General features: G+C 41.6%; 1 protein-coding gene and 1 long non-coding RNA gene across 8 annotated transcripts in view; both read right to left on the bottom strand.

Annotated features, from left to right (window-relative positions):
- Positions 1 to 14284, bottom strand: part of ATE1 (arginyltransferase 1) — a 201465-nt gene that overhangs the window by 123545 nt on the left and 63636 nt on the right. For all 7 annotated transcript variants that reach the window (XM_039870810.1, XM_039870815.1, XM_039870814.1 and 4 more), the window contains one exon: positions 11814 to 11913. In XM_039870810.1, coding sequence (XP_039726744.1) covers positions 11814 to 11913 — 100 coding nt within the window. The remainder of the gene's footprint in view (positions 1 to 11813; positions 11914 to 14284) is intronic.
- Positions 1143 to 7725, bottom strand: LOC120608859 (uncharacterized). The gene is made up of 3 exons (XR_005654542.1): positions 3727 to 7725; positions 2802 to 2809; positions 1143 to 1154 (listed from the first exon to the last, which is right to left on the bottom strand). It is a non-coding gene; the product is annotated as an uncharacterized LOC120608859 (long non-coding RNA).

The following is a 14284-nucleotide window of genomic DNA, read 5'->3' as shown; positions in this document are numbered from 1 at the left end:
GCGGAGTTAGAAAAAAATTACACATCCATTTTTCTACTGTTTGATTTTCTATGACAATGCCTTTCCCTTCTCTCCAATCCTTCACTCTAGTTTGGTTTGAAAAACAAGTTTGAAGCTCAAGTATGCAAAGAGAAGCAGCAAACTCTGAAAAAATTACTGTTCAAATTACGTTAAATTTGGACAGTTCCAAGTTACAAAGCAACTATTACACGTCCTAGGAAAAACAACAAACTCAACACCACCGCCTTGGTCCCAGCTTTCCCAGTTCTAGGCCGAGAGGGCTGAGGTGGCCCCCTCTCCGTCGCTAAGGCACACAGGTCCCATCTCTTTCACACCAACGAAGATCTGTCTGTCATGGTTTTATTTTTCAAAATTCCCGGGGAAGAAAATTATCAACCTTAGTAATCTGCTCCAGTATTTTTAAAACTTCGGTAACATTCTCTACCCTTGGCCCCACTGATTTTTAAGTCAATGTTTTAATGTGCATTTATCTCACTAAAGACTACATCGAGCCCAGACGCAAACGTGGCCCATCGGCCACTCTTCCAAACCCCGTCACAATCGCAAGGACAGCAGATCGCAGAGGATGAGAGGGTTCCCTGACGGGAAGACTGACAACCACTCGTGACATGGGCTTTGTCACATCCTGCTCGCACAGACGACGTCACCGTCCTTCCCCCCTCACTCCCCGCCCTGGCCTCGGGTAGGCGAGCACATCACTGACATGGACAGGCTGCACAGGACGACCACGGCCTGGGCACTGGGGGAATGGCCTGGCTGCTACCCGGACGTGTCCACGCTGTCAGCAGACAAGTTCAGCAGTTTGGCCCTTGGGCTGAAGGGACGAAGAAGTTCACCCAGGTGACCCAGTAAGCCGCTGGTGTCTCATGGTGGAGGGGAACAAACATTTTTAGGGAGACACATTAGAAAATGAGAGCAGGAAAATCAGCCCTGTAGGGTCAGGCTCCAGAGAATTCCAGGCGATCCAGAGGAGGAAACACAGGCGGGGGAAGGCCTCGCGGATAACAGGTCGACGCTCAAGAACTGGAAGCAGGCTGACGAGAGGCCTCTCGCCCCCTCGGCAGCGGGAGGCCCCGGCCTCCCTTTCATCTGCTATTCGCCGCCTCGCTTTTGCACCCGCCCCTCACCACTCTCTCATCTCGCTCACTTCTGATTCACAGACTCCTCTGAAAACCACATGAAAGAAACCCACAGACTCTGTCCTCAAGACAAATGTACATGTGCAGAGAAGTCTGCCCGCAATTCAAACTTTACGGACCTACGTTTATGAAGCCCTAACCTAACTCTGACGTGTTGTCACTGTTTTTCTGGGTGGCTCTCTCTATGACTAACCCCATAACTACTGACTCTCCCTACAGACTACAATCCAAATTTCCTCAAAAGAGAAGATCTGATTGGTTTGGTCCCTCACTATTCAGTGAGCAAAGCTTTAATGTCGAGCTTTATATGACAGTAATCTATCCTAGACTGACCTCCTTTGGGTCACGGCCCGATATCTAGCCCAGTTAACAGTGATTCATATGGCGGGTCACACGGCACTAAGTATGGTGACCTAAAAGCGCAGGCCGTGCTTCCTGTGGCAGAGAATGTGATTTCCTTAGAAAGGGCTACGGCATGGCAGACAGCTGAGTGCGAGGACATCTCTGTACAGGACAAACGTAACAAAAGAACGGGGGATAAGAGCAACCTCCACACGGGTCACAAACTAAACTGAAGTTACCTGTATTACATGTATGTGGCTAAAAAAAGGATGGTAAAGTGGGGTAAGACACACTCCTGGAGTCTTGGCTTGAAATCCTACTTTGTAAGAGTGAAATGACCTGGTAGAAAAGAAGAGCGAGCACACCCCGAGGGGCAGACGGACATCCAGGAGGAGCAGGGAGCCCCTGGAGCCCGAGTGCCGGACTGTGCGCGACACCGCAGATTCCCTAGCAAACTATTCTCACGTAAAATCGCCCTTGGGCGATTCTGTGGTTGAGACTGGACACAGGATGAAAGGGAGTGAGGTGACGGCCGGGAGGTTCCCCCAGCGGTGGACACCAGGCTCCCTCTGCCTCTCGGTGTTGTCATTTTCAACTGACCGCCGAACATCCAAGATGATGATGCTACTCAGGGTGGTTTCCCTTTAGCGGCTGCCACAAACTCAGACAATGAGGCTTCTGAAAGTGTCAAGCATGAAAATCTTATAGTTGCCGTATTTTTATAGAATGGAGATCTAAGAACCAAAAGAACAAGTATAGATATAAGAAGGAAAGAAGATCTGAGCTATGATGGAGCGTCCTGGAGGGGTGAAGGAAAGGTGGGAACTGGCTTCATTCTCACATCGACACCACGGTGGACTACTGCGCGAGGAAAACGGTTAGCCACATATGCACGTGTGCTCCTTTCAAACAGCTTAGTTTCAGCCGTGCTAGGTCGAAGCACGTGAGCATAGGCTGTGCCAAACGTCTCTCCCGGCAAAGCTGAAAACGAGTCTAACCTCCCATCCTAAACTGTAGATGCCAGCACTGTGTCCTCTATGCTAAAAAAGGTGAACTGAATTTAGCGGCTAGGGTAAGAGTAATTCAATGCTCTTGGTTACTATGGCTGTCCAAGTATCTTTTTATTTCTGCAAAGCAAGGAAAACAGAATGATTTCTAAATACTAAAGACAGATCCTACCATGCACATCAGAACTAGAAAAAAAAGCATCACATTTTAGAAACTTTACCCTTATTTGCTGTGGCGGCTCCTGCAAGAGGCCTCAAGGACAGCCAGGTACACCGCACTGCACAGAAACACTAAATTACCTTTAAGTTGACATGGAGGCCACACGTAAGCCTCTCAAAGAAAATTTAAGACAGTCCTGGGGTCATCACTGAGTTTATGGCTGCACAGGGTCATGAATGAGACGCTAGAAACTGCTCTCTGGTGTGTCATACAGGATGCTTTATTTCAACATTGTTATGGTAAACCCAAAATTAATCTTTCTGACAGTTCTTTTTGACAGCAGTAGTCAAATTCCCCACGGTAACTTGGCAACTGCAAAGCCCTACGGACTTCAGTAGCAAGTGGGGAATCCTTCAAACAAGAGTTTCTCAAACCTCAGCACTACTGATGTTTTGAGCCAGAAAATTCTTTGTCCCTGGGGGCTGACCAGTGTGTCGCAGAATGTTTAGCAGCATCTCTGGTCTCTACCTACTCGACGCCAGTAGCACACACACCCTCCCACCCTCCCAATGCCCCAGTCGTGAAAATCAAAAGGGTCTCAAGATATGGGGTGAGGGTGGGAATGGGGGTGAAACTGCCCGATAGAGGACCACTGTTTTCGGGCAAGAGGGAACAGGAACTCGGATGAGAAGCCCTTCATATCCCGCTTCGGCGAACGTGTTAGATAATGAAATAAGTTAATGTCAGTCGAAAATAGTGTTTAGACTACACATTTACATTATATGCAGTTATCAAAATTTATAATCATGCTCCCTAGAAAAGGTATTTGTATTCTATCCTGTTATTTCAGGGGTTTACATAAAATGAACTTTACTCAATTAGATACATTTCTAAATCAATGTATTTAAAAATAAACTTTTAATTCGAATATAAACTACACAGAACATTATTCAGGACTATCACTTCAGAATCACAAACGTTCCAAATTATTTGCCATGCTTTTACGATTTGAAGAAAAATGCAAATGCAAGAGCATCTTCACTGTTCGTCTGATGACAACTGCCAAAATTATAAAAGATCCATCCTGCGGAAATGCCAAGTGATGCCACTTTATTTGGCATAGATAATGCTCTTTCCCTCTAACCAATGATTACTCATTTTTCTCACATCGCCATCCTTCCAAAGATTTACTGAATATTTACTATAAATCAGGAATTGCTGTTAACATAAGTAATAAATGAGCCCAAACTCTCTGTCTCGAGAAGCGCAGAGTCTGAAGAGACAGAAGGGAAACAGGGTATTCGCAGTGCCGTGGAGCCACTGGTGGACAGCAGCGTGGAAGCTGCAACGGGAACACACTGTCTGCAGGAGTCAGCCAGGTTTCGGAGTGGGAGCAAACGCAAGGTGAATCCTACAAGGTCGTAAGGAGTAAAGGAAGGCTACCCTTAGTTTTAGTCTGTGGGTAGCGGGGGTCTTTTAGAAGCACGACACAGCAGCCAGAAGCCATAGAGGAAAAGATTTAACAAACTGGCTTACGTCATAAAAAAATTTAAGCTCCTGTCTAATGAAACAGGCATTTGTACCATAAGTAATAACCTAAGGTAAATGACAAAATGGGATGTGACTGGCAAATACTAAATGATGTCACAATGATTAATAAAGAGCTCTTCACAGTATTTTAATCATTCTCTTTGCTAAATGTCCACAAAACTTATCATCCTGTTTAAAGAGATTCTCTGCGGCTTTTTTTAAAAAGTTATTTCTAAGAAATGTGTAAGCGCAAGTGACTTATTTGCACACCCTTCAGGACATAAATCAGGCATTCCCTGTAGAACAGACGGGCCAATATCATTCTACAGGGAGAAAACTCAGGTTAAATGAATAATCTGCTCATCTAATGGAATCGCTAAGTCTAAAAACTGGAAAGCTGGGACATTTTCCCATAATACGAATATGACACAGAAATAATTTAATCGAAATATTTATTAGACTGGTATGTGCAGGGCAGTGTCCTTTAAGAAACTAAAAGGAATTATCCATCTGGGAAAAAAAAATTTATTCTTAACCACTACAAAAATCTATTTCAGATAGACTATCGAAGTGTAAAAGGTAAAACTATAAAATTCTCAGAAGGAAATATAAGAAGATATTTCCATGGCCATAGGGTAGGCAAAATTTTCTTGAACCAGACAGACAAGCACTAAAGATAATCGGACTACATTAAAATTAGGAATTTCTGCTCACCAAAAGATACCATTAAGAGAAAGAAAAGAGAAGCAGCGAGTGGAAGAATATAACTGTAAAATATTTATGCAACGAAGGGTAGTTACCCAGAAGCTATAAAGAATTTCTACAAATTACAGACACAGACAACCCGATAAATAGGCAAAACACTTGAACACTTCGCAAACGGTCAATAGACAGAGGACAAAGCACTCAAAGTTGTCAGTCAACAGCAAAATGCAAATTAAAATCACACCCCCCCCCTCGCAAGACACCTATCAGAGTGAGAAGCAACTGGAACTGTCTTATGCGGCTAGTGGGAGCATGAATTAGTGCGACCACTTAAAAAATTATGGCGAGCGTGAAGTACACCTGAATATTCACATACCCTACAATCTGGCAATTCCACACGTAGGTATCTCCCATCAGAAATGTACAAGTATGTTCACCAAAAAACACGTAAAAAAATGTTCACAGCTGCACTGACATTAGCCCAAACCTAGAAACAGGCCACCCACATAACAGGCGTGTAAGCGATGAGAACGAATGCACTACTGTCACACACACAACATGGAAGGCTCTCACAAACACACTGTTCAGTGCAACAAGTCATCACAGATAAAATCCGCAACAACTCCATTTATGTAAGAATAAAAACAGGCCAGGTCAGTCCTGACGGCTGTCTCTGGAGTGAGGTGAGACCACAGGGGAGGATCACGGCCCGTGGGGGCTGCACGTGTCTCTCCAACTGGGCGCCTGCTGCACAGGTCTCATCCCTCTGTGAAAATGTTCCAAGCTGCACACTTAAGAACAGTGCACTTTTCTCTATATACCCACACTTCAATAACAAGTCTACTTACACACACACACAAAAAAACCCTACATATAGGTAGGAGAGAAAATTCAGGGAAAGTATCAACTGTACTAACTGAGAAGGGACTTTTAAATTTCTCCTAAGCCCAATGTTTCAATCAGCATGACGGGCGAGGAAGGCCAGCTCCCGGCACGACTCTCACCGCCTCCCTCACGTCCCAGCCTTATTCGTGCACAAGGGGCCTGCCTTCCACGTGCTCTGCGCGTCGACAGACTCACTTGTCGGGCATGGGGGACAGGGACACGTAAGACGTGGGTTGCTCAAGGAACCGACAAGCAGGGACCATGGACCGTGTCTGACCATTCTTCTTGCCCTGGCACCTAGCGTGATGTTTTACACACCTACAACTAGAGGGCAAGGCGAGCTGCAGATAAAGCACTGGGAATCGACAAGAGTGCACAGGAGCGGAGGCGGCCTCCAGCTGCCGTACAGAGGGAGCGCACTGGGCGGGGGCTGCAGTGGGAGATACAGAGATGGCTTCACTGAAGGATGGTGCATGAGCTTGATCTGGAAAGGAAGCCACGACCGGCACGTGGCAGGGGGACAGGGGAATGGCCGTTCAGATGAGAGAGACAGCACAAAGCACGGAGGGCGGGAAGATCACGAGGACATAAACTAGTGCCTGGCAGTCAGAGAACGAGGCTGGAGAAGCGAACTCTCTCCTTCAGTAGGTCAGGGCAGAGTTCGGACGCTAATATTTTTCTAAAAGCCACAAAGATGATTGGTGGTTTTCAAAGGTTAGGAATCATGTACTATATCAAGCTCCCTATTTCACTGTGAAAAGAGATGAGGAGGAGGATGGGAAAAATAAGGCGCATAATTAAACACGCTTTTGCTCTCCAGTTAACATTTACCTTTAATTAATATGCAGGTATTTTAGGATTCTCCAAAATTAGAATTATATACACCTCATCATAAATCTGATAAACAGTGCCATTTATATGCATTTCAATTCTTCGAACCCTCATTCATGTTGCTAAAATTAAAATGTGAGTTAATGCAAACTCTGGGCAAATTAACCATACTGAGCTTCAATTTTCTCGTCTGTAATGAGAAGCTTGGAACACAAAACCCTTAAGGAACTGCTTTTGACTCCGATGTGGCAAAATTTAACATGTGACAATTTCAGAAACAAGAATTTGTGATGAGCATGTGAATTCTTTTACCTCCCACTACCAGTAGGAGGCATCGAAAATCCCTTACTAAAATTATTCTGTGGTTAATTTTTCCTACTCGCTATGTCTAATTCATCGAACATTTAACATCAAGAAAAACAGATACTGAACTAAAACTGCACTGTGTGCTGTGCTGTGGGTAACTTATGAGATCATCTGTATTTCTTTCAGACCAGCGAAGTCACTACCACGTGCCGCCACATGCATCTCCCTGGGCTACAAGACTAGCACAACAACATTGCCAATTTGTCTGGTCAGGAAACTTTGAAAACTTTGAAAGCTTGGGGATTTCGGTAGCTCGTGATTTTGCAGATGCAGCTCTGTAAACTCCAAATTTTTTTGTAGGTGCTTTTATAACAGTAATGCCAACGACCCTCTTTTAGTCAAACTCCTGCAGAATTCCAGGGTTTGACCACAATCACGCTGAGGCTCAGAGTTTAAGAATGATTAATCACAGACGAATTAGCCTTTTGTTTCTTTTCTGACATTTCCAACCCTTTCTGCTGTTTCAACTATCTGATGTCTGGCCACGTCACGATAGCAAAGCCAACTGCTTGAAATCACTGTTGACTTTGGCCTGCTTGCAGGTTTGGATAAAGAATTCAGTCAAAACACCTCCACCAGATCACGGAGTGACCTTACTACAGCAGCACTCTCAAAATTTCATGAAGAAATTTTAAGTTATACCTAACACCATTTCTATAGACGCCATTTTCACTTTCAAAGGAAATAGTATTCTATTTACATGCAAATATTAAACATTTTGAAAGCATAAAAAATTAATTAAAAAAAGGTCTAGAAAACAAACTACCAAGTCAATTTTTTAACGTATATATAATAATAATATATAAACTGCATAACACCTGTAAGCTACATAATATGGATATAAAATAAATATAAACCAACAGATCAGTTAAAAAAAATATACTGGTTATTAGGCAGAATGACAAAAAAAACACCTGGTCAGGTGTCCACCCTCTGCAGCATCATGGGCAGCAGGGAGCACTGCTCCCAGCATAAATGGGAGCTGTCCTGGGATAATTCCATCCCCCTTGCAAGTGACTGGCTCAGGCGTAGACAAGAGGCACAACTCTGATGAATGAAACGAGTGATGGGGACAGGAGACTTCTTGATAAGCTTTTCCTTGATCTTAAAAAGAGATACAGACCACTTCACACACATTAGAATAACTACTGTCAAAATAAACAAAACCAGAAAACACAGTGTTGGCGAGGATGTGGGGAAATGAGAACCCATGTGTACTGCTGGTGGGAATGTAAAACAGAGCCCCTACAGAAAACAGTAGAGCGGTTCCCAAACAATTAAAAATAAAATTACCACATGATACAGCAATTGTACTTCCGAGTATACAGACAAAAGAATTGAAAACAGGGACCTGAACAGATATTTGTACACCCGTGATTACAGCAGCACTATTCACAACAGCCAAAAGGTGGGAGCGACCGAAGTGTCCACTAACGGCTGAATGCATAAACCAACTGGGGCACATACAGAGAATATCATTCAGCCTTTAAAAAGGGAAATTCTGACATCTGCCACAACATGGATGGATCCTGCGGACATGACGCTAAGTGACAAAAGCCAGTGACAAAAAGATACTGTATGGTTCCACTTATATGAGCCACCTGACGAGGTCACCGTCACAGAGACAGCAAGCAGAATGGCGGCTGCCAGGGTGGGTATGAGGAGCTACCATGTACTGGGGAGAGGTCCAGTTTTGCAAGATGAAAAGTTTTGGAAATGAATTAATACCTAGGAACGGTACACATAAAATGGTTAAGATGGCAAATTTTATGTGCATTTTACCACAATTAAGAATAATTTAAAAAAGAAAGAGACACAGGAGAGGACATTATTTCCTGATTCTAGCCACTACCGATGGCCTGAATGGGCAGCGACCACCTTGGAACTGCGAGGGGAGCAGAGCAAGAACATGGGCGTCACTGAGGACGGCTGCCGAGGAACTGCCCATCCCACCTGTAACTCCCCTGCGAGGGGAAATTCTTCCAAGTTAACAGCATAATTTCCATTCATTTCAGCCAGCTCCTGAGTTCCCATACTGACAAGTGATTTATGCTAAAACAGCACCAAGTCCCATCGAATGGCCACAATTATTGTAACACTTAATGTGAGCAATGATAACAACGTATTGAGACAATTTCCTTTCATTAATGACTCTCTTTTCCAGCTCTCATTACACTCTTTTGTGACTTTCCCGTGTCTTACAGCAAAGACTATAAAACATATCTGACGATGTAATGTGAATGTAAATCAACCTTTATTTAACACAGACGTACCCACGCAGCAGCAAAACCAAAAGAATTCAGTGAAAATGCATTTTAGGAACCACGAAGCACAAGGCTGTAACTGCTCTAAACCAGCACACCATGTGCACTGAGAAGCGAGCTAACTGCACCGCACACCAGCTTGGACTAAGACGGCCACACGGCAATTTTCATCTTGCAGTGCTCACCATCAGCAAGACAAGCAAAAATCAAAATTTGTCACCATGTTAGGAAATGTCTTGTAGGCTCTAGTGAGGGTATAAAATGCCTATAAGGACGAATTCTCACAAGCCAAGTGGGCACATCTCTAGGCATGACTGCATACAGAAATCAGGCGACTTTACCAAAATTCTCTCATGTTGAGCCATCGGACACGTCTCAGCTCAGCTCAGCTCAATTCAAGACATGAGTCTGCGCAGCTTAACACAGAATGGCTTCCCTGTACACAGAAATCTGTATCTGTACCCAGTGAATTCTCTCCTACACCAAGTGTTTCGGTCATCCACCGCTGAGTAACAAACCACCCCCAAAATTAGTGGTTTAAAACAACTAATTAAAACAATAATTATAATTCCTCGTGATTCTGTGAGTTGGCTACAGCCCAAGATGGCTGCAGGCCTCCCAGGTGGCCTCCCTCTCCAGCAGGGGGCCTGGGCCTTTCACATGATGGCTGGCTCCAAAGACAGAGCAAGAGAAAGCTGCCAGCCCTCTTAAGGCCTGGGCCTGAAGTCCATGGCATCCTACTAGTCAGTCAAGTCACAAGGCCAGTCCAACCTGGGGCGAGGGAAAGAATCTACCTCTGGAGGAGGGGACAGCGTGCACATACAGGGTCAGAGCAACTGAGGATGGCCACCTCTGGAAATCGTCCTCCCTACACATAAAGACAGACTCGTCATTTCAGCCTGCCTTTACGACAGCTCATTACAGTAAAAGAGGAGGTAAAACCAGCTCTTATGTGTCTCTCAGACCTGCTGTTAAATACTTCAATTTGCTCTACATCATACAATAAATATATTTTATTATGAAGGTTGTAACATTAACATGTCTAAATCTACACAAGAAGTCCAAATGGAACAGCACCCTAGTTCCAGACAGTTAAGTATCACTGGGTGCATCACAACTACCTACACAGACCCGAGACTGTACCCTCCCCATCGGGGCAGAGCCCACAAGTGCAGTGCTTACGAAAGCACCCCGTCAAGTGTGACTGCTCCTTCTCAGGTATTAAAAGTGCTGCTATTTTTAAATACATTCCTTTTTCCCTTAATACCAGATAGAAAAAATTTTTGTAGATTTTCCCATGTAGATTTTGAAGTGTGGAAAAAATATGACATTATTAATGCTTTAAATAATTATGCTCTAAAGAAAAATTTTAACTATTCTCATAGTTACCCTCATTCAATTCTAAAAGTGAGAGATTTTACAGTAGTGTGCAATTCCTTTTCTGTGAGTTACTCTCTTGCTGGTCCCTAGTTCTACGAATTTTCAGAATTGTCTCTCCCAAGAAAATATAATATGAATACAATATATTGGAAAAATTTTAAGTTTTGTTTGAATGGTTACATCAAGTCCCCTCCCCTCCTACTCTGGGCTGTAGGTTTCAATAGTGTTTCCCAATTCCCGACAAAGATTAATTTTCAGGATATGGAAATAAGAAACTGGGATTTCCGAAATCTTAAATTATTCTTAAAATACTTTCAATATTCTTTATACTCTCTATTCATTAATATGAATCATCTTAAAAATTGGTCAATAAGACAAAGATATCAAGTTTAGTACTGAAAAGAATTTCAGCCTATAGAGAATATTAAAACACTGGAAAAAGCCAGCAAACATTACTAGATACCATTCCCAACAATCTAACATTGGACTACACTATACAAAATCTTAAGTTAAAATTAATAATTTATAAACTTATTTTGTTTCCGAAACTTCTTAGAATACCACTCATATACTCTGTATATAAACTGATTGCTATTTATATTTACATTGTTATTTACATTATTAATCACAGACACACTCAATAAACATGACTACGCACTCAATAAACTCAATAAACATGACTCGATAAACATGACTACAGCTACACACAAGCCAACTGATTAGACTGTGACTCTACACTCCTGTCTTCTTCCTACAAATGTCAACTTTCTCCTTGTTTTCGACTTTATGTTGGGTCCCTTCAAACCAGCAACACTTCTTCTATGTTGATTATTCAGCTTTAATTCTTGTGGGAGAATTATAACACTTTCCTCTAATTTCCTGACTTCTGAATTGATTTTCCTCAGGAGTCCCTTAAAAAAACATGTACATTTACCCAGATTAGCTGGGATTTCTAGATATTTGGTTGATTACTGTAGATTAACCTGTACTAAACAAATATTAAGTGTGAGGCACTATTCAAGGCAATGAACAAGCCAGAGTCTATGAAAAGTTTAAGACACATTTAAAAATAATGCATGATTTACATTAGAAATGTATAAGTTAAATTAATATAAGAAATTATGAAGGCACTAATTTTCATAACCTGAATCTACAGCAGACACATGTACAAAATCGACTTTACCTTGTATTTCATCTTGGGACATGAATGAATGTAGAAACCCATATAGTAATAGCTGAGTTGAGATGTTTTTTCATGAAGTTGCCTAGTGAAAGCAATTTCTCTGCCAAAAGAAGAATAAAGATGAAGATACAGTTAAATCTAGTTCAATTTTCAAATTACTATGTAATGATGACAAGTATTTGATAAAATCTGATACTAAGCTATCAAAAAAAAAATCCAAGTGTTGAAAGAAAAACTTTAAAAAATAATGTAAAGTGATTTTTATTAAAAAGATCAAAAAAAAAAAGCATCTGAGTTCAGGTTTTACACTTTCTTGGGCATAGTAGTTGATCTAAAAATTCAAAGAGCATAAAATTAAAGAGATCTATTTAATATGGTTTCTTGTTATTATTCATTAATCAGATCAGGTAACGTAACCAAAAACTTTACCCTCACACTGGGACCTACAAGCCCTGCTCCATCTGCCCCCTAACCAACACCACACAGTCCCTGCGTGACACAGTCCACATCTGACCTCAAGTCCTAGCCTCTAAGGCCTTTCTTTTTATTCCAACCACCTCAGGGCACGTGGACTAGCTCCCCTGCACCTAGATTTCTACCCTCGGATTTTTTATGTAGTTGGTTCCTTTTCTTCTTTCTTGGCTCCTCAAATGTCACCTGTTCAGAGAGGGCCTCATGCCTACCATGATTTTATTTTTGTCACAGCACATCAGAGGAGCTAAAATTATGTTGTCGGTTTTTCTAATTTACCTAGTCTGTTTTGACAAAGCTAAAAACCACGTCTGTCATATTCACTTCTGTGAATGGTGCCAGGACACACAGATTGGGCTCAAGTAAACCTCTGCTAAATAAATTAATTACATTTCTAAAAGTTCGTCCTTCTAAAAAAATAGGAAAAAGAAATGCCATGCTCGAGATCTTCAACTCAAACCTTTTTTAAATCTGCAGACTAGATTCCATTAAAGTCTACATTTATTAGATGACAGCTTAAGAAACTGAAGAAATGGAGGGGAAACAACATTAAAATCCGTAATGGAACTGGCTGCTTGTAACCTTCTCTCCCAATTTTGCTCTGAGATGCTGATCTCCCGGCTGCCTGGCCTCTCTGCAATGCACAGTCTCAAGGACACTAAGAGGAAGCGACCAGGCTGCAGTGCGGTGGCACCCGGCCCCCTCCTTCGCGCTCGCTGGCTCCCCTGCTACTTCCCCGAAGCTCTCCGGCTCCAGAAGTTTCAAGAGATAAACCAAACGTTAAACAGAACTCTTTTTAATTTTGTTGGGAAGTGATTATTTACTATCTCAAATGCAGTAGTATTTCTGTATTTCTTAGTTATTGAGACATGAAATGATATTTCATACATAGGATGGGATTTATTATGTAGGAATAAATATCACTTAATATTTATCTGAGGAGTCTACACAAATCCATAGCTACACACTGTAAAGTGAAAGATACAAAATTAAAACATGAAAATGGCAATCATTTCCAAGTATTAACTGATGATAGTACAAAGAAAGAGTACCTTTTCTAAAATAAATAGAAAATACTCTAGAGTTATAAAATGTGAATGCTTCGAATTATCAGTTCCACTTTCAGTAATACCATCAAGAGTCATGAATATTTTTAGTTCTATACAGAAATGCAATGAAATACATAAGAAAAATAAAAGACTGATTGACAGAGATCAGCTGTGGACATTGTATAACTGTGAATTTGCTATAACTTGGCATTAAGAGACAGACTGGGTTGAAAATACCAAGATGGAGAATTTCTTTATATTGTGGGTCATTGAAACACACAAAAAGAATCAATTATGGACCAGATTTTATAAAAGTTGAATGGGGATTAAAGAATATCAACTCTTCTACTTTCATAATTCAAAAAAGCACATAAACAATAGAAAATATAATCTCCAAGTATTTTTTACCATGATGTGAAAACATCACACAGAGAGACTGCAAAAAGTAAAGAGAAAAAAAAACGACACGATGATAAAGAGGGAGAAAAAGAGAGACCTGACCTCCCAGACAACAGAAAAAGTATGCTCAATGCTCCCCCCCACCGCCTCATCACATATACACACAAATAAGCAGGAAAACAAAGAGAATCAAATGTTTTCATGGAATAAGACCCCATCCCTTTACCAGTAGGATAATCTAAAAGCATTTTTGCTGTGTTGCATATATTTGCAGCCATAAACAGAAAAGGGAAATCATCCTTTGATGAGGGTCCGAGTCAAGCAGAGTCAGGGACCTCCTGGTTCTGTTCTACATGCTGTATATAACTGCATCTTTCTTCCAACAGGCTCACACTGCTCTAATTCATTTATATCTGATTCATTTAACCTTTATAAAAAATATATATACAACGTTGACCAAAAAAATATAAACAATATAACATTTAAGGAACATTAAGTGGTTCTGACAAGGGAGCTTAAATAAATGCATGAGGTAAACAATTAAAACATCCC

This window comes from Pteropus medius, unplaced genomic scaffold (genome assembly GCF_902729225.1).
Source record: "Pteropus medius unplaced genomic scaffold, Ma_sr-lr_union100, whole genome shotgun sequence".
Lineage (NCBI taxonomy): Eukaryota > Metazoa > Chordata > Mammalia > Chiroptera > Pteropodidae > Pteropus > Pteropus medius.
This window is presented reverse-complemented; position numbering and strand designations above follow the sequence as displayed.